This window comes from Podarcis melisellensis (genome assembly GCF_964234715.1).
Source record: "Podarcis melisellensis genome assembly, chromosome: 3".
In the NCBI taxonomy this organism is placed as follows: domain Eukaryota; kingdom Metazoa; phylum Chordata; class Lepidosauria; order Squamata; family Lacertidae; genus Podarcis; species Podarcis melisellensis.
Window position 1 is genome coordinate 83,242,157 of NC_138530.1, and position 21,511 is coordinate 83,263,667.

The window sequence follows — 21,511 nt, forward strand, 5'->3', positions numbered from 1 at the left end:
GCAATAAAAGTGTTACTGGCTTCTTACAAATGCCTCTAGAATAGAAAGGCACGTTGCATAACTGCTGGAATTTTATGTGGTAAGGAAATGGAGGCATTTCCATGTAACCTAAATGATCCCAGCCAGCAGAATGATAATGAATAAATTGAGGTTCTGGACCAGACTTCTCTTCTGTCTTAATTCCACAAATTATGTATTATAGGCAGCCTCTACTCACCATGAAAGATACACATTGTTTCCAGAGGATGCAGAACATCCTTCCTGGCACCTTTCCAGCAAGCAGTTTGCTTGGACCAGAAGGCATAGTGCCTCCTATCCATTTGCCAGTGCTAGGAATCAATGTTGTAATGCTCCTTCCTTTCCCCCATAGCTTCTTGTGGCTACTCCATTTCCCTTTCTATTTTAACTTCCTTGTTCCTAGATTGAGGGCATCAGCCAGAGGCACCAGGTATACAGTTCCTCCTTGTCTTGTTACAGTCCTGCGTAGGAGATAACGTTGATCATTGCATTTGTGGTTGAAGCAGGTTCACCAAGACAAAGCTTTGCATTTGCCGAACTGAAATTAATAGACTTAAGTTAGTCATCTTCATTGATTTCCATGTTAGCCAGTTACAGGCTGCAGTGTCAGGGAAGCTAATATATAAAAACGGATTTGCAGTAAATTCATTTGCCCAATTCATTCCAATGACCCTATTTTGTGCTGTTGCCAGAAATGATGTTCATATGGAGATTGGCAGTCCAATTCCTAGGCATGTCTACTCAGACATACCGTAAATCCCACTATATTTAATGTGGCTTACTCTCAAGGATTGTGCCTTGAATGAAAGGGAAGTGTGAGCCAGGTTGGACTGGAGGGGATACTGGCCGCATACTACAAACCATACATTTAAAACACATTAAAAGCACTCGCATCCTGGGAACTGTGGTTTGGTAAGGGTGCTGAGAATTGCAGCTCTGTGAGGGGTAAACTACTGTTTCAAGGATTCTTTGGGGGGTGTACTTTAAATGTATGGAATGTACATAGTAAGAGAACAATCTCTGGGAGAAGATGCATGGAGTTGTGCAAGGAGAACAGAGGAAGCCCTGTTAGAAGATTCACTTGTAACTTTCTGTAGTTTCTGAGGCTTGTATAGATACAGATACTGCCCATCTAGTGATAGGAAGATGTTAACCTAGAATAGGGAAACTACTTAAAGAAAGTTATGGTTTGTGGCTGGGTAAGGTGGAAACAGTGGATATGGAATTTTGGAAACATTTGCATCTAGCTGCAGCCAGGCCTTTATGAAGTGCTTCAAATATTTTCCATATTTTAATGTACCCATGCTGTGACACAGATGAAATGTTAATGATTTCTAGTTGCATGAATGATGGAGACTTTGACTGCTCCTGGAGTGATTTGGCACATTGACTCAATGCTAATAGTAGGTCTTGGCCTTTTTGCCTGCATCACAATGGAATAGCTTTTCATGTTGATAATGCTTGTAAATTCTATCACTTATCTATTTTTCAAAAGTATACGCTAATGTTTCAGCCAAGATAGACCCCTCCCCATGGCAATTTTGCCTCAGTGGACCTCCAGAGAAGACTGGGGGTGGTGGTGGTGAGGAAGGAAGTCATTGTACTAGTGAATTCTATTCTGCAGTGAACTGACACCATTGTGTCTAAGCCTGAAAATCAACAACATAATGGGAGAAAACCAGTCAGGTGGATCAAAAGTCCCCTGAAACAGAAAGGTTTTTGTGATCTTTGTAAAACGAAACAAAAACAACGAAAGAGTGAGCTTTATAAAACATTGTAAGTTTGCCTTCAAAACAATATGTTGTGCAACTTAAACAGCCCTGTTCCTCATATTTGCCAAGTTCACCTCTGAAGGTTGTGGTAGTGAGAGCAGACCCTCATTTGATGATCTTCACATATGGGAATATAACTGGGATCCACTGGAACTGCTTCAGAATCAATGTAATATGCTCTCAGTGGTTGATGCCTGCCTATAACTGAACTATCTCATTCTGGCGCAAATTCTGATATGTCTTTGCCTCAGTCTCACAGTGCATCTCAGATTTCCTTGGGACACTAATGGTGAGGATGGAAACATCTGGCATGTTTCTAAGGAATAAGAACCCTTCAGAAGAAAAGAATACTGGTGAATACATTAGTGTGTGCTGACCACAAGACTTGGTTCAGACCTCAAGCTGGTGTTTCATAAAGCTGCTAGATTTAGTTTAGCTGATGATCTGCAACTGAATCCCAGTTTGGAAAATCAAAACTTCATGCTGCTACCATTCACTCCTATGGGGAATTGAAAGAAAGGCTACAGGCTTTTTTCCATTTTGACAGAATTGGTTGAAATTTACAGGCATAATCCCTCCTGATTGGAGAAAGTCAGCTAAAGCAGAGACAAATAGGTTCAGGGAATTTTATGTTGGACCTTTGCTTTTATTTAAAGAACATTTTTTTAAAAAAAACTTTTTATTTTTTTGGCAGAATTGAATAAAATTTGCAGACACACTGGCCTCTTTTGAAGTGCTGGATCCTGTCACATTTCGGAATGATGGCTTCTGTAGTCTTAACTGCAAGGATCAACCATTACAGTTTTGAGATAGTTAAAAAAAGATTCATTTACCCTCCCCATTCTTGTTTTATGGGCATTTTGTATGTGTAAATAATGCACACCACAGCAGTACCCCTTGGGCAGAAACTTGCCAAGTTACAGAGAAATAGATCCAGGATTTTGTATTATTTTTTGATAGGTACCTTTGAAGTTGTTCTTTTTCTGGTGGAAGATTAAAAGAGATTTACTTCCCTTCCTGTGGTTTTATGGATAGAAAATGATGTACTTCAGGGTGGGGAATATGTGACCTGCCTTATGTTGTTGGACTCCAGTTTCCATCAAGTCCTAGCCAATGTGCACCATAGAAGTGCCCCTAGAAAAGTAACCTGCAAAATGTCAGAAGCATAGGTGAAGCGGTTGGGAGTTATGATGAATGGGGAAAAAAGATGGGCCAGGCTCTGGGGCCCAGAGACCCCCAGAGGTAGGGACTATACCCCCTGACCCTCCCCACACTGTGTCCCTGCCCCCAGGAGCAAATTTGGGACTGTGTTCAGGGGAGGAGATGGGGGAAGTCCTGTTGCACAATGCCACAGGTTTTAATTAGTTGGAATTTAGGGGGATATTTATTTCCATGTAAAATGTGTTTAGCATCAGGCTGCTATTCAATATGTTTTTCCTAAATGTATTATTTGACTTGAAAAGCAAGTCAACTTTCTTAGGAAAGGTGTCTGACCAGCAGTTCCCAGTTATCTGAGGTCAGCATTTTCCACTTAGCCCTTGTGGCTTTCTTGGAAACTCACAGTAATAGTTCATTCAAGAAAAACATGGTATTTTTAAAACCACAGAACATCCTATGACTCCTGAATTATTATTATTATTATTATCATTGACATATATTATACTTCATTGGAAATAAATCACTTCTTCTATCTAATGGTACATATCCTAGTTCAGGTGACAATTGTTTCAAACATACAATTATTTTTGCAGTATGTCCAGTGTATAGATGTAGTCATCCAGATTTCCATAGTTAATTGTTGAAATATTATTATAACTGCAGATAGTTTAATCCTGAAGGCACACTATGGCAGAGGCTTGAAGTAAAGTAGCCAATGTAAAGTGGCCTATGTATTCATATTACATTAAAATATGGAAAGAAAAGCCATTTATTTTGAGACATCTGTACATTATATCAACACAATTTTTCCATATTTTTCCATTTGGATTGAAGTCATTTTTTTGAATGAATGAAAAAGCCATATTTTGAGAGCTGAAGCTTTACAGAACAAAGTTAAAAATAAAATAAAATTGTGTGTTTCTTTTGAAATCCAGCACCTTTCACTCCTCCAGGAAGGTTGTTCTCCTGGGGTTGTAGTCAGGCAAAGCTGGAAAAGCACTAACTAGGCTTTGTGAAGGAGTTGGGAGGACTCTGGGACCCTGTCAGAGCCTCAGTCCTCTTTCCCAAAGCCCCAGCACCTTGCTTACTGGGCTTTGAGAAGATGTCCCCAATGTCCCCTCAACTCAGTGCCCAGTGCGTGCACATCACTCACACACAGCCCTACATCTGCCCTTGTTGGAAGTGAAGCATAGGAAATGGCCAATGGTAATAAGTAGCTATCCCCATAACTGACAGCAGGTTCGCACAGTCAGGTTTAGTAAAAATTAAAATAAAATGGATTGTATCCAATTCTGCCCTTACATCAGTGGATTGGATTTCTGTTAGTGTAACAGGACTTCCCCATATGCTCCTCCCCACTGCAGACCACCTGGAACAGATTTTGAGGATGTATTGGGATCTGCAGGGGAGACGTCCACTCACAAAACATATACACAACTTTTAATAGACATCTGAAGTCAGCCTTGTATCAGGAAGTTTTTAATGTTTGACATCTTACTTTGTTTTTGCATGTGCTGGAGGCCTCCCAGAGCAGCTGGGGAAACCCAGCCAGGTTGGCGGGGTATAAATAATAGAATAATTGTTGTTGTTTATTTGATACCACCCAATGTGAACTGAACTATCTGCTATTTTTGAAAATGGCAATGGAGTTTCAAAGTCTATGATCTTCATAATAGAGATGCGCCAAATTATTTGTAATTCAGACAGTTTGTATGTTTTATTTCAGAACAATAATTTATTGCGGTATCTGAGAGAGTCACTAGATTTACACCCACATTTTGAAGTAAAACTGCTTTGAGATCAGGAAAGTAGTTAAAATGGACTTTGGCCCAATGTATAGCTAAATTACATTATGTATATTCATTTAGTGTGTGCAAAAGTTTTCTCTTGACTTCAGGCACCTGGAATTCAACTTCTTAATGAATGAATTTAATATGCATTAGTTTTGCTGTGTTTTATTTCATGGCCTTTACTGTTCTTGGTTTATTGCAGCATTTATTTACTGCATTTTAATCTACATTTCTTGCATTTCTCCCTTGCAGAACGTGGCTCCCCTCGTGACTTGGTAACCAGAGACATAACTGATACTACTATTGGAGTGTCATGGACAGCAGCTCCAGGATCAGTTAATCAGTACAGAATTATATGGAAATCACTTTATGATGATCAGTCTGGAGAGAAAACCGTTCCTGGAAATGTAATAAACACTGTACTGGAAAACCTTCAGCCTGAGACCAGATATAAAATTTCAGTCTTGGCTTCTTACAGAAGTGGAGAAGGAGCTCCTTTAGAGGGAGAAGCTACAACTGAAGGTAGATAGAATATAGAATCACTGGTAACAACGATTCAAAACTTCTCATTTTCTTATAATTTATAATTTAATGTTAATGGGAAATATCTAGTGTAGTGCCAGAAGACATGCAAGGAGATGTCCTCCTTGCACTCTGCATCTCCCAATCTGTGCTGTTGGGTTCCCCCAAACCCCCAGAGCAGATTTTGGTGAAAGCATGTGGGAAGAGAAATAGAGCATGCGCATTGTACAGGTAAGTTTGCAATAGTGATGTTACTCAACGCACCTAATATTGGTAGGGACCATACTAGGATTAAAAAAGGCAGTGCCTGCTGGAATTGCGCCCTATCTATTTAGTTCTTAAATACCTAATTATTAGTTATAATATAATTCTGAATCCTGGAGAATTTGCACCCAAGTTTGGAATATGAAGCAATCCATGTTGCCTAGTTGAGTTCCAATTCAAGGATTCGTCGAAAAGGACATTAGCGCCTCAGAAGTGTTTCCATAGATTTTTGTCTTAAAACTTGAACTGAGGTTTGGTTGTGGGCATAGTTCAATGAGATTAGCAGATGGAGTGTAGGTGGGCTACCCGCTTCTTTTATCAGACAGTCCTTGTATTCATGACAGCAGAGAATTGTTCCTTTTGCTTGCTTCCATTCATCCTATGCCAGAAGCTATGGGTTGGAAAGTTCAAGCTTGTGCCAACTTTGCTGCTGCACCATCAAACATTAAAGTCATCCAGGAGGAGTTTACTTGCTCAGTAGTGCTGTAGTAATTAATAGAGCCACCTGCTATGGCTTCTTTTATTGTGCTGAATGAACCAACAGGAAATGGGAAACAGTGTTTAGTGTGGCATAAAAGCAGAAATTCCAAAGTTGCAGGGAAACAGTATACCCTGTGTGAACCTGGAACTGTTTGTTCAAAGCACTGAGAGCCATTGCTGCAGCATTTTAATTATATATGGGTGAAGAGTCTGTGGTTGTGAGAAGCCAAGAAGGCCTGGTCTTTCCAGAGCCAAATGCAAATATGGAGGAGCCGTTGGATTTTCTAAATACTGAGAGCACATTTCCCAAATTTGAGAAATTTTTGCTCTTAAAAGGGATATTTACCAACTTTCACATGGGGAGATAGTATAGAAGCATGGCATAGAATCATAGCATTGTAGAGTTGGAAGGGACAACAAAGGTCAATTAGTCCAGTCCCCTGCAATGCAAGAATCTTTTGTCCAATGTAGGGCTTGAACCCACAACCCTAAGGTTAAGAGTCTCACTATTACAGAGGGTTGTAGCAGCAGTTTATATGTCAAGTTAAATTTCACCAAAAACAAAAACAACCCACCCCAATATGTTTGCTTTCATTTTATTTTACACTGAAAAGTGTCTCCTAGCTCTAGGACCGTGAGAGTGGATGAAGAGAAAGAGACCACCATGAGAGTTACCTGGCAGCCTGCACCTGGAAAAGTTGTCAGCTACCGTGTAGTTTACCGGCCCCGTAGAGGAGGAAGACAAATGGTCGCAAAAGTGCCGCCTTCCTCCACCACCACCGTCCTGAAACGGCTCCAGCCACTGACTACTTACGACATCTCTGTCATTCCAATGTATAAAACTGGTGAAGGAAAACACAGACAAGGCGAAGGAACAACAGGTACATTGATTTCTACACTGCATGAATGTAGAGAGGGGTGTGTGTGTGTAAATTCATTCCTGCAACATGTACAGTTGAGTCTTTTAAAAGAGGCCCCATGCAACATGTGTACTCTGTATCCACAGAGCTTCTTTTAAAGGACTCACCCTGTATGAGCATTAGCAAGGCTGCCAAAGACTGTAAATGTTAGTTTAAGATGTCATATTTTGTCATCTATGTGTGTGTTTACAATATTCTAGCTATTTTTAAACATGCTCCCTATCTGCTCCCAAGGTGACATGGGAGGGCCAGCCTCGTCAGATGTGGTATAAGCCGCTTGTCTCCTGCAAACCACACAAGGATTCTGCTGATCTCTGTGTTAATTCTTGGTTAAGCCCAGTGACAGAAAGGGAGATTAGCAAAGTGGCACAAAGAGCAAACAGGGAATTTATATGGGATTCTTTTGGCACACATTTTCAAGCAGCTTTATACCTCTTTTTAAAGTGCTGCTTCCTGCATGCCTTGTTTAGCAGTATGGGAAGCTGCTTGACCGTGTAGCAATTAGAAATTACCTACTTGGATTTCTAACTGTTTTGTATGGAGTTTTAGTGGTGCTCAAAGCTTTCAATCTGAGCCAGAATTATTTGGTAACACTTAATCTCAGGAACATTTTCAATTCCAGGGCTCCACAATGGAATATGTATAAATTATGAATAAAGGACAGATAACTTGAGCTGGTTCTCCTGGGAGCCAGCCTTTAACACACACCCGGAGAAAGTATTTTACAGAGCAACTTCCACAGGGTCTTGAACCCTCACTCCTCTGATCTTAGAAATTAAGCGGCCTTTATGTTAAGCTTCTATTGAGGCTGCTTCAGCCAAAGTAGAATATATATATATATATATATTTATAAGATATTTATTAAAGATTTTCTTAATACAATAGAAAACAAACAAACAAAGTAACATGTAACTTTACAATAGCCATATTTTCTTCGCTTCTTTGGACTTCCTCGCATCTCTCGTTCCTGCGTTCCAAGTTTATCAAACTTTACCCAGCAATTTATCACCTTGTTTCAATTCTTATTTTATAATTATCCAATATTGTGTCCCTAATTTTAGATATTTTTACCCAAACCTTAAAAGCTTAATTTTGACATAATATTTATCCAAAATTTATCTTTTCTTATATTTTCACTTATCTTCATATTCCTTTCAACTAACTTAATGGTGCCATATTGTTTATAATCTTACATCTTTCTTAACACTCATACAATTTACAATATTTTTGTAAATAGTCCTTAAATTTCTTCCAGTCCTCCTCCACAACCTCTTCTCCCAGGTCTCGGATTCTGCCAGTCATTTCTGCTAGTTCCATATAGTCTATCAGTTGCATCTGCCATTCTTCCAGTGTGGGCAAATCTTGGGTTTTCCAGTGCTTGGCGACAAGCATCCTTGCTGCTGTTGTTGCATACATAAAAAATGTTCGGTCCTTCTTTAACACCCTCTGGCCGACGATGCCTAAAAGAAAGGCCTCTGGTTTCTTAGGGAAGGTATACTTAAATACCTTTTTCAACTCATTATATATCATTTCCCAGAAAGCCTTAACTCTAGGGCAAGTCCACCAGAGGTGAAAGAACGTTCCTTCAGTTTCTTTACATTTCCAACATTTATTATCAGACAAATGGTATATTTTTGCGAGCTTGACTGGGGTCATGTACCACCTATATATCATTTTCATAATATTTTCTTTCAAGGCATTACATGCCGTGAATTTCAGACCGGTGGTCCATAACCTTTCCCAGTCAGCAAACATGATATTGTACCCAATGTCCTGTGCCCATTTTATCATAGCCGATTTGACCGTTTCATCTTGTGTATTCCATTTTAACAGCAAGTTATACATTCTTGAAAGTACCTTAGTCTTAGGTTCTAACAATTCCGTTTCCAACTTTGATTTTTCCACCTGGAATCCTATCTTTTTGTCCAACTTAAAAACCTCTTTAATCTGAGCATAATGTAACCAATCTCGCACTTTATCTTTTAGTTTCTCCAAACTCTGCATAGAATAAATATTTTTAAATGGCTTTCCACTAGAGATCTAGGTTTGATGCTCTTCTTTCAGAGGCTCTGATTATGAATCATCATAGGAGCTATTAAAACAGCAGCCTTTTGCAGTAACAGTGGTTTGAAAGGATGTTATAATTATGTCTTGCTATCAGTGATCCAGGAAGTGGGCTCACATTATCTTCTCCCCTAAGATTCTGAGTTTAGCGCATTTAAAAAGCCAAGAAGATGTCTGTTTCATCCCCTACTAGAATACTTGGCTTTTGCTCATTGAGATTAGATTGCTGCCCTTTTAGCTAAAAAACAAACAAACAAACTGCAAATGAGATAGCATTCAACCCACTAGGAAAAATTGGCTCAGGAAGGAATCTATTGCTTGTCAAACCAGTAGTATATTATTCCAGTGTTCTTTAATCTGCATTGGCTGCACTGCTTGCCAGTTTCCAGATACAGTGCAAAATTGATGATGAGTGTTAACTAGCTTTAAGGTGCTCTAAATGGTTTGGAGCTTTAGAGACTAGTTCTCTGCTCCTGTTCCTCTTGGCATGGCAATGATTAGGTCATCTGAATTGCTTCAAAAATGAGAATGGTTGAGAGTTTTGTGGCGCCTTACAGGTGAATAGAAAACATAAGAGTTTACAGATTAGAGCCCCCTTCATCTGAAGCATAGAATGTAAGAGTTACAGTCTGTGACATTTCAATGAAAACCTAAAATGTATACAACTTTGTAAGAAATCACTTATATCAGCTATAATGAGTGATAGCACCACCTTCATAGCTTTGCTCATTAAACAATCATAATGTGTGTGGGGGGGGGGGGAACCTATGGTGGAATCCATTTGGTAATATTGTGCATATGTAAGGGCTTTTGATCCAATAGAGGGATCTGGTAATAGAAGAGGAAGGTAGGGTTGTTGTTTTTTTTACCATATCTCCTTCCTCATATGCCACATTCTACCCTGTTCTGGAGGATCCCTCAACTCCTTGGAACCGATTTTCTTGGGCTGTTGGGGCAAAGCGTACAGGTGCTATAATGCATTCACTTTTAAAAAACTGAAATGAGGATTTTATGGTTGAATATAACAAACACTTAATTTTGTGTGTTTTTTGACTGTTGCAGCTTCCCCATTTAAACCTCCCAGAAATCTGCACACTTCTGATTCTACGATGTCAAGTTTCCGTGTAACCTGGGAGCCAGCCCCCGGTGAAGTGACGGGTTATAAAGTAACTTTCCATCCAACTGGAGAAAGCAGGCGCCTTGGAGAATTAATAGTTGGGCCATATGACAACACTGTTGTATTGGAGGAGCTCAGGTATTGCCACTCATAATTTCCTTCCTCATCAGTATTCCCCCCCCCAATAGGTATTTTTCGGTCAACTGCATCTCTTTCAGCATATAATACAAATTCTCTCATCCGATGTTTCTTTTTTAAAGTCTGTTTCATTAGCTGCCTTAGATGCCAAAGGCAGAAAGGCATGGTAGATATACTATTCAAATAAATGAATTAAAATATGACCCTCAGGAAATCTTGTAAAACCCTTCTGCTGGGTCTGTAGTAGTTGTTAGCTGTCTTGATGGTCAAGCTTGGCTCAAAGCTAGGAGATACAGCTATAGATATTCAGTTGTAAGGACCAATCTCTTGCTTCTGTAATAGTTTCTTGCTCAGTGCCATTTTTCTAGAAAAAGAGGTGCCGGAACTCACAATGAACACCTCCCTTTTTCTCTTAGAATGGCAATGGCGCTCACCTGAGAGGTGCCGGAAAGGAGTTCCTGTGAGTTCTCTGTGAAAAAGAAAGCTTTAGATTTCAGCTCCTGAAGATTTACCCTGCCTTAAAAATCCATGACAGGGAGAATCAAGAAGACCCAGATTCCAATCCACACTTGGCCACAAAGCTTTTTTTGAAGATCTTGTTGGGCCAGCCTAACCCACCTCATATCCTTCTTAGGATAAAATCAGTGGGGAGAGAGCCATGTATTTTGCCCTGAGCTCCTTTGAGAAATGGCAGGATTAAAAACAGAGTGAATAAATCTATAAAGGTGTCAAAGTAAGCCATCCATTCACAGTCTAATTTGCTTCATGTATGCATTTAAATCACACAGGGCAGGTACTTCCTACAAAGTCAATGTTTTTGGAATGTTTGAAGGAGGTGAAAGTGCACCACTGATTGGAGAAGAAATGACTACCCTTTCAGATACTGCCGAGGTGCCCTTTTTACCTGAAGGTAAATATGGTTTTAATGAGAAGCCGGTTTCTTATTTGTATATTCTAGCTGTAGATCTTTACCTTTATAAAACTGGTAAAGCAAGCTGTTTTCAACATAATTAACTGATATAGTTATTTACTTGCAGGAGTAATTGCAAAAAGAAAAGGCTGCTTTTCATGAAGACCACTCCTTGGTCTTTAGCGACCATTTTTAAAGATAACTTCCCTCTCTGTTAGTTTCCATCTTTATGAAAAGGCGCTCTCTTATTTGTGAAGACTTAAATGATTATTGCCCCATTTCACATTATAGCTATGCAGACTTATACAGTTACTCATGCATTGTCAAATACACGATTTACACACACACACACACACACACACACACACACACACACAACCATACAGCACTATATGGATTCAATAAACAGCCCATATGGTGCCACCACTGTCCTTTTCTTTGGAAATTAGAAAATGCTGTAGGAAGGATTTTGAAACCTTTCAGAGAATTTAGGGCAGGCATAGGCAAACTCGGCCTTCCAGATGTTTTGGGACTACAACTCCCATCATCCCTAGCTAACAGGGCCAGTGGTCGGGGATGATGGGAGTTGTATCCAAAAACATATGGAGGGCCGAGTTTGCCTATGCCTGATTTAGGGTGAATAAAATTTAGCCAGGATCCAAACAGCTATTTTATATGTGTCCAATGACTTCACCCATTGAATTTTTAAAAACATTTTTCTTTGACCCCCGTGGTGAATAACATACCATGTTTGAACATTCCCCAAAATTTCAAGAGGTTTACTCTATGGCAAGTGTTTGAAAAACTCCAAGAAAACATGGACATCTGGAATTACTTTCTTCAGTTCTTTAGATCCAGGACTGTTTCTGCACTGCATCTGCTTGATAGTGCAATCTTAAATACATTTACTAGGGAGTAAGCCCCAGTGCACACAGTGCAGCTTCTGAGTAAGTGTGCATATAATTCACTGTGCAATAGTTCACTGGCCAAAACTGAAACACTGTCAGAAGGCATATAATGCTGCAAGTTAAATGGGAAATACAGTGGTACCTCGGGTTAAGTACAGTGGTACCTCAGGTTACATATGCTTCAGGTTACAGACTCCGCTAACCCAGAAATAGTGCTTCAGGTTAAGAACTTTGCTTCAGGATGAGAACAGAAATCGAGCTCCGGTGGCGTGGCAGCAGCAGGAGGCCCCATTAGCTAAAGTGGTGTTTCAGGTTAAGAACAGTTTCAGGTTAAGTACGGATCTCCAGAACGAATTAAGTACTTAACCTGAGGTACCACTGTATTTAATTCGTTCTGAAAATCCATTGCTGCAGTCTGCTGCTGCTGCGCCGCCGGAGCACGATTTCTGTTCTCATCCTGAAGCAAAGTTCTTAACCCGAGGTACTATTTCTGGGTTAACAGAGTCTGTAACCTGAAGTGTATGTAACCTGAAGCATACGTAACCCAAGGTACCACTGTAGTAGTTAACTCCTCCATATAGAAAATTATCAGTGTTCTGAAACTTCACAGTGCTTCCCCTCAAGAGGGTGTGGGTGGGCATGAACGTATTTTCAAAAAGTGAAACTTGAACAAAATTCACAGGACAGGCATGTACAGTGGTACCTCAGGTTACATAAGCTCCAGGTTAAATACTCTTCAGGTAACCCGAGGTACCACTGTATGTGTGTGTGGCAGCGGGGATTGCATCTAGCAGTGTTAGGAAAGGTCCCCGCCCCCGCTCACTCACAGGGCTTTTTGCAAGCAGTCTTTCAGCCTAGCAGCTCTTGCTTGTGTGTGTGTGTGTGTGTGAGTGAGTGTGTGTGTGTACTTTGTAAACATCTTAGAAGCCCATTCTGGCATTAAGTGGTATATAAGTAAAATAAAGTGTGTATGTATGTGTGTGTGTGTGTGTGTATATATATATATATATATATATATGCAGGTTTTGGTGTCCTCGGGTGTCTTCCCGTGTAAAAGTTGGGGTGTCTAGGCGACGTTTCGACGAGGTCTCACTCGTCATCTTCAGGCTGGTGCTTTCGGCTTCTTGTTACTGGAACAGAGCAGGATCTCAGTGTTTGAGTTCCTATAAATACTGTTGAGGGGGTGTGGTGTATAGCCTCCAATGTTCTGGGCAGAGAGGAAGTTCCCAGGCTAGTGTGCCTTTTCTTCTTTTGTTCCTTAATTACTTGAGGGATATCTTGAGTGATTTCTTGAGTGATATCCTGAGTACCACTTAGGTGGGTCATTAGGTGTGGATTAGTTGCTAAAGTCTTTGTGTCTTGACCTCTTGAACTTTGTGAAGAGTTTTTCTGAGAAGATGGCTGTACTGCACTTAGTTGTGCTCTGGCTTGGCTTCGTGTATAGGGGCGAGCTGTGGTTTTGTGGCCTGTGTCAGCCAGATCTGTGTAGGGATTGCAGGGGGGTGCAGCATCCGGAGGTGCCACCATGGTTTGGCTACTGGATGGTGTCTGTAATTTATCTGTGGAGAGGGTCTGGGTTTGGGTCTGGTGTGGTTGATTGGTGATGGCGTTCTGTGTGCCTCTGGATCTGGTGTCAGTTTTTGTGGGGAGGGCTAATTTCCAGATGTCTGGCAAGCGGGATGTGTCGTCACGCTTGTTGTGAGGGTGTTTCTCTATCTCGATGGCTTCCATGATTATTCTCTTGTGGTGATGTTCCATGTTAAAGAGCAATTTGGAATCTGCAAAATTAATTTCGTGTCCTGTTTCTTTCATGTGTTGGAAAAGAGAGGAAGTTTTTTCTTCTTTTTTGACGGCATTCTTGTGTTCTGCGATACGTGCATTTATTCGTCTGTTTGTTTGTCCAATGTACGTGGCTGGGCAGACTTTGCAGGGTATTTCATAGACCCCTTGGTTTTCCAACTGGATTTTATCCTTGGGGTTTCTGAGGATATTGGCTATTTTTTGGTTGGTGCTCTTTAACATGGAACATCACCACAAGAGAATAATCATGGAAGCCATCGAGATAGAGAAACACCCTCACAACATGAACAAGCGTGACGACACATCCCGCTTGCCAGACATCTGGAAATTAGCCCTCCCCACAAAAACTGACACCAGATCCAGAGGCACACAGAACGCCATCACCAATCAACCACACCAGACCCAAACCCAGACCCTCTCCACAGATAAATTACAGACACCATCCAGTAGCCAAACCATGGTGGCACCTCCGGATGCTGCACCCCCCTGCAATCCCTACACAGATCTGGCTGACACAGGCCACAAAACCACAGCTCGCCCCTATACACGAAGCCAAGCCAGAGCACAACTAAGTGCAGTACAGCCATCTTCTCAGAAAAACTCTTCACAAAGTTCAAGAGGTCAAGACACAAAGACTTTAGCAACTAATCCACACCTAATGACCCACCTAAGTGGTACTCAGGATATCACTCAAGAAATCACTCAAGATATCCCTCAAGTAATTAAGGAACAAAAGAAGAAAAGGCACACTAGCCTGGGAACTTCCTCTCTGCCCAGAACATTGGAGGCTATACACCACACCCCCTCAACAGTATTTATAGGAACTCAAACACTGAGATCCTGCTCTGTTCCAGTAACAAGAAGCCGAAAGCACCAGCCTGAAGATGACGAGTGAGACCTCGTCGAAACGTCGCCTAGACACCCCAACTTTTACACGGGAAGACACCCGAGGACACCAAAACCTGCATTCCTGTACCCGTGAAAATCTACGAAAGCATATATATATATATATATATATATATATATATATATATATATATATATATATATATAAAATCAAAATCTGACTTTGTGCTGTTGCATGGTTACATCGCAGGCTGGAAGGCAGTTTGTACAAGTGAGTGTAGGACTTTCTTAAAGCCTTTTAATGCGAAGCAGCGAGCGCAGCAGCAACAACAACAGATAACACCCATTGGCCACTTGACTGACATGATAAGCTAAATACAGTCCTCACCTCCATCCTAGGATTTATTTATTTTTTTGCAAAGTTCTCTTGCTCCCTGCAAAAGAGGCAGAAAAATTAATTCCTCCTTTGAAGGGAGTGAAAGAAATGCAGGGTTCAGTGCAGCACTATAAAATAATTCCACTGAAGTCACTTATACTGAGTTATACTGTGTTCCATTCTTATGGAGGAAAGAATACTTTTGAGGATGGAAAAGTCCATCCTTCACAGCAGGGAACCCTTGGATCCAACTCAGTAACTACAGTCTGGCTAAAACTAGGTATTTTTCAGTCTTATTTATTCTTAGGGGACAGTTAAGCACATGAGCTGCTATTTGACTAAGTTTTACTTAAAGTAGGCTAATTGGAATGAATGAACATGACTTATGTCAATCTCAGTGGGTCCACTTTGAGTAAAATGTAGTTGAGCACTACCCATACTTAACTCTCTCCCATTGGCAGGATAATACCCCATTTATATCATTGCAATTTCCCTTTATTCCTGCAGTTATTCCCTACAACCTAAGATGCTTTTCTTTCTTTCTTTTTTAAATAAATTGAGGTGAAGTGGCAGCCTTTATGGAAAATTGTGCTCATAAAAATCCATATGCTGCATTAAAACCTATAGACTTTCTGCCGTGGCTTTCTGGTTGGAGACTAAATTTACAAAAGATTTGATGGCATTGATATTTCCAATGTTTAAAATTAAGGCCAGACTCCAGACAACTGTGTGTGTTGCTTTGCATTCACAATTATCAGGGCTTTTCTGGTCCCCTCCTCTCACATAAGGCTCTTAGAATCCTGAACAGTGTTAGCAAGTGCATGAACTTTAATATATACCCTATTTCATAATTGATGATTGTGTTGATTAAAGACTAGTGTTGTATTTTCTATGCAGAAGAGGATCATGCTTTTAAATCCTCAGGTACCTGGAATAGTTCTATTCATGAATCTACAGTTTTGGATCAATTATGTGGAACATAGATGAAATCACTCTGATGAGTGTGCCTGATTTTACTCAATGGGATTTCTTCCATGTAAAGACCAGAAGCTATGATGGCATGAAGCCAGAAGGTTTTGCTGCTGGTAACATGATCTCCAGAGGAAAAAAGGAGGAAGAGCACACATACACCCATTCAAACGGCTAATGAAAGGATCATATTTTAAACCCTTGTGTCTTTCTGCTTTGTATAAACACACTGTGATTTTCAGCATGTAGAAAGCAGTTCTTATTTTTATCCTACAAGTGGACAGTCCCCAATATTTTATTTACTTTCTCTCTGAAGCATTTAAAACTTTGTATAAATGTTTGTTTTCGTCACTTCTGATTCTTTTGTGTTTATGTGTGTTTCTGTATCTTATATGTGTTGTGTTCTTTCTCTTGTTGTGTTAAATGTGTAAAAGTCTGCACCATCTTCATTAACAGACCACAAAACAGTATAAAATTAATTTTATCATTTATCTCCACATATTAAGCATATGGACTAATTTCTAAAGATTCTTGTTTAACATTCCTCAGATTTTATCAATACTCACACATATTTAACTGGAGAAGATGTGCAATTTTGAAGTAGTCGTTGTCACTGGCTACCTAACTTAAGTTTATTTAGTTGTTCAATAATTTAGCTGTGTTGGTTCTCACTGCCCTTGGGCCCAGGTTAAGTAATATTCTAATAGATCATGTCAATGTTACGGGCAGCACTCACCAGAATATGCTTCACAGCACACCTTTTAAAGCAGATATTAATAATACAGTACATAATCTCGGAAGTGTTATTGGTAGCACTATGGAATGCTCCTAACAATTTTAAGTTCCAATTTATATAGAAGAACACTAGTCAGTTACTTAAGCCATGCATGCTGGACAATGTAAAAGAGGATAGGATAGAAAACAGCTGTTCGTTTGCTGCAACTAACACACTTGTATTTTGATTGCTGTGACAGGCCTGGAATGCAAAACCAAAGTAGAAGCAGATATTGTGTTGCTGGTGGATGGCTCGTGGAGCATTGGTCGGCAAAATTTTAAAACAATCAGAAGCTTCATTGGTCGCATTGTTGAAGTTTTTGACATTGGTCCCGACAAAGTGCAGATTGGTAAGCTTTGAATGTCCTGAAATAATTTGGGGGTGTTGCTGTTTCGGAACCTTTTGCAACTAAGTTATATTTCTCTCCCAGCTCTTGCACAGTATAGTGGATCTCCTAGAACAGAATGGAACCTCAATGCACACAAAACCAAACAGAGTTTGATGGATGCTGTTGCCAACTTGCCTTATAAAGGAGGGAACACCCTCACAGGTAACATTCTGTTGCTGAATTCATCATAAGGTACACTGGGGAAATTAATACAATGTTATATGGTCTGAAAAGATTTTTTGTTTTGAATATATTATACTGACTTTATAGAGTGGACAAAGAAGTGTTTCTTTAATCTCCTCTGTTTATCTGCTGCCACTCAGTCTCTTCAAACAACACTCCACAGAATCTCTTCACAACGCTTCCCCAATTTCCTCAGCCAAGACCTTCAGTCCCTTATAGTAGCCCTTAAGGAACAACAACAACAAAGTCTGTGCTACAGATATCTCACAGGGAGCATCACTGCATAATCTTACTCTGTATAAGTGATCTCCAAACTAAGAGGGTAGTCTATGGTTACAAGGCAGAAAGTTGGTTTGCCAATGCAAGTAGATAAATAGGTACCACTGCCGCAGGAAAGTAAAAAATGTTTCTGTGTGCTCCGACACTCGTCACAGTGTCCCATTACACCAGAAGTGCAATGTCATGCTGGCCACATGACTCGGAAAGCTGAGGACAAACGCTGGCTCCCTCAGCCTGAAGCGAGATGAGCACCACACCCTATAGCCAAGCTTAACTGGACTTAACTGTCCAGGGGTCCTTTACCTATGAGTGGTAACCGTAACAGCTGGAATGAAGTAAGTACTTAGGGCAAAGCTTATGTGTCTCTTAATGAAAGTAACCTATCCTACTTTAGGGACGTCTACCCTCTATGCTGGAATCTATGGCTAATGAATAATGGGTACCTGTGTGTGCTGTGATTTCAGGAGATGCTTTGAAGTTCATCTTAAACAACAACTTTAAGATAGAAGCTGGCATGAGGCCTGGAGCTCGCAAAATTGGTGTCCTCATCACAGACGGCAAATCACAAGATGATATAGTTGTGCCATCTCAGTCATTGAGAGATTTGGGAGTGGAGCTGTATGCTGTTGGTGAGTATTATGTGGAGAGGTGGTAAATATAGAAGTTGGTTGGAAAACTAAATCACTCATTCTCCTTTATATGAATTGGGAAACAGTCTAACATGCCTAGGTTATTTTAAACTGTTTTATTTTTGTGACCTTTTTAAGGTATCAAAAATGCTGATGAAAATGAACTGAAGCAGATCGCAACAGACCCCGATAACATTCATGTTTACAATGTTGGAGATTTCGGCCTCCTTGTTACGATTATTGATGACCTCACTAATAATTTATGCAATAGTGTAAGAGGTCCAGGTATGTTTCTCTTTCTAGTTTCGTTTTCAACTTCTTTTTACCTTTTATATGATGCCTGCTGAATTTTTCCTAAATTACTTACTTGGAACTTTGTTTTTGCATTACTCCCATGGTGTGCTAGCTGTTAAAGCCCATCTGCTTTCTGAGCTCTCAGGTAGCATCTGAAGCTCTGGATCATGTGAGAAGCAGCAGTGTGGCAGCCCTTCACACATGCCAGCATTACCACATTTTCTGTGAATGGGGAAATGCTGAGTGAGAACAAGTTATAGGATGGACTTCTCCCACATGACCCAGTCGCCAATGTTTAGTTTCACAGTCCAGGAAGGAGTTGTACTACATTGGTGACTCCATCACAGAGTAATAAGAGAAAAGTTCCTTGGGAGGAAAATATATTCTATAGCCGTTTTAAGACAGAGATACACACGAGCATCTGTTGACATATTATTTAACAAGATAAAAGGGCAAATTCAAATGTTACAACAAGTCCTGCACAGAAACAAATATATGAAATAACATGCCCTCAGCATGTCATTTGTGATTTTTGCACATCAATTGTTTTTTTTTGCTCTGAAGTTTTTACTGGCTGCAGTTTCTCAGTGCATGGACTTAGGTTTGCCATAACATCTCAAGTGTGATTACCAGAGATTAAAGAATGCATCAGATTTTACTATAAATTATTTTATGCATATGAATCATATACATTTCAGTTCAGTAAGTAAATATATCCAATACTTAAGTAAAAACAAGTTGAGTTGACATCTATTATTGTTTTGCATTTCCTTCTTTGGTAACCATCCTAATGAAGATTTTATAGTCTTGTTCCTTTTTTTTGCATCACAGCTGATTTGGCACTACCACCAACCAATCTAAGAACCTCTGAGGAGACACCTTATTCCTTCAGAGTATCATGGACACCACCTACTGAGAGCGTTGATAGATACAGGGTTGAATATTATCCTGCAGATGGAGGCCCACGAAAGGAGGTCAGCATTGGACATCCAATTTTATTATTTTTAATTTATGTTTGTGTATGCCACTGATTTTGCAGTGGCTCCGCTCCTTCCTCCTGGACCATGTCCAGAAAGTAGTGCTGGGGGATGAATGTTCAGACCCCTGGGCTCTCACTTGTGGGGTGCCTCAGGGCTCTGTTTTCTCCCCCATGCTTTTCAATATCTATATGAAGCCACTGGGAGAGATCATCGGGGGGGGGGGGCGTTTGGACTGGGTGTTCACCAGTATGCGGATGATACCCAGCTCTACCTCTTTTAAATTGGAACTAGTGAAGGCAGTGAATGTCCTGTGTGAGTGTCTTTACTAGAAGTTGCTTTTGTTCTATCAGGGCCAAGAGCAGAAATAGCAGTAGATAGATTTATATAGATTTATGCACAATTATGTCTCCCATTTCTTGTTTTCATGCAGGTCTTTGTAAGTCGTTCAGAGACGACTACAGTTCTGACTGGCCTCAAGCCCGAAACAAAGTATGTTGTGAATGTATATTCTGTGGTAGAAGGTACCAGTAGCATACCTCTAGAGGGCGTTGATACGACTTGTAAGTGTCAATTCAAATTCAATTAAGATATGTGATAATTCATAAAACTTCCAAACTGTTTTTAAAACAAAGTTCTGCATAGAATGTTTGTGGGAATATGGAGTGGAGATGAGAACTCCAAGCATATAAAAAAACCTCTATGGATATTTTTAAAAATTGAAACCTCCTTGTAGATAGACATTACCTTACTGAACAACAAAATGATTCACTCTGGGAACTGTAGCTCTGTGAGGGGAATAGGGGGTCTCCTAACAAGTCTCAGCACCCTTAAAAAAGTACTGTCCCCAGGATTCTTTTTTTTGGGGGGGGGGGAGCCATGACTGATTAAAGTGGTATGACACAACTTTAAACATATATTGAAGAAGGAGCCTACGATGAGAAAGAGGACATTGGGTACTTAATATTCTATGATATTATAAGCAATATGACAGGAGACTTTTGGTTCTTCAGTCCAGAGGGTAGAGTTATGAAAAGGATGAGTGCCAATCAAGCTGGGTGACCCTGAGAGTGTGATTCAGCTTTGTCAATATACATTTCAGATTTACCAATTTGGGATTGTGGCTGTGTAGATTAAGTCCAGAACAGATGAGAGAAACTATCCCAGACAGTTACGTGTATTATGCTCTCATAGGATTAAAACACTGTTCACCGAAAGTCATGTACAGTTTGTGACCCACTAAACTAAGTTCAGACTATTAGCTATGCATCAGAACCTGCCAAGTACCTAACATCTCCCTTGTTCTTACAAACCCTGGGAGACTGCAAAAACAGGAGGTTTCTTAAGCCCTGTTGGGTCAGTATGTACAGCTGGTGGGTTGTGTTCAAACTAGTTGGTTATAAGTTGTGCGGGCCTGGTTTACTGCAAAAAGAATACAATAACTAAAAGCTACTCTCCATCTGAACGCTGAAAGTTCAAGCATGTTTTCAAAAACGAAGACGTAAAATATGTTTATGGACACAAATAACTGATGTGAATCACATTTATGGTTCTGCAGTGCCAATCCCTTCAGTCAGAAACTTGAATGCGTATGACATCACCTCAACAACAATGCGCGTGCGATGGGAACCTGTCAGTGGAGCTACTGGCTATGTGCTGCTGTATGAACCTGTCAATGCCACAATACCAGCAACAGAGAAACAGGTAACAACAAATTTAAGAAAGAGAGACAGACAGAGAGAACCTGAATTTGCTTCTATATGCCAAAGCAGTGAGACATTTATTTGTTGTGTGCATAGATTATAAAATAAAGCAGCTTGATTGGAAAGTTATATATGAGTCAGGAAGTTGTAAATACATTATTAAAACATGGAAGCTGAATTTTTTTAAAAACAATGTAAAAGCCCAAGCATTTTATTTTTCTTTCTAATGGC

At 40.1% G+C, this 21,511-nt stretch overlaps 1 protein-coding gene across 5 annotated transcripts in view; it reads left to right on the plus strand.

Moving 5' to 3' along the window:
• The window catches only part of COL12A1 (collagen type XII alpha 1 chain), a 123,093-nt gene that overhangs the window by 38,177 nt on the left and 63,405 nt on the right, over positions 1 to 21,511 (plus strand). For all 5 annotated transcript variants that reach the window (XM_081904779.1, XM_081904782.1, XM_081904781.1 and 2 more), the window contains exons 14-24: positions 4,991 to 5,260; positions 6,619 to 6,885; positions 10,051 to 10,243; positions 11,032 to 11,153; positions 17,027 to 17,176; positions 17,258 to 17,377; positions 18,142 to 18,306; positions 18,445 to 18,591; positions 19,432 to 19,574; positions 20,011 to 20,140; positions 21,136 to 21,281. In XM_081904779.1, coding sequence (XP_081760905.1) covers positions 4,991 to 5,260; positions 6,619 to 6,885; positions 10,051 to 10,243; positions 11,032 to 11,153; positions 17,027 to 17,176; positions 17,258 to 17,377; positions 18,142 to 18,306; positions 18,445 to 18,591; positions 19,432 to 19,574; positions 20,011 to 20,140; positions 21,136 to 21,281 — 1,853 coding nt within the window. The remainder of the gene's footprint in view (positions 1 to 4,990; positions 5,261 to 6,618; positions 6,886 to 10,050; positions 10,244 to 11,031; positions 11,154 to 17,026; positions 17,177 to 17,257; positions 17,378 to 18,141; positions 18,307 to 18,444; positions 18,592 to 19,431; positions 19,575 to 20,010; positions 20,141 to 21,135; positions 21,282 to 21,511) is intronic.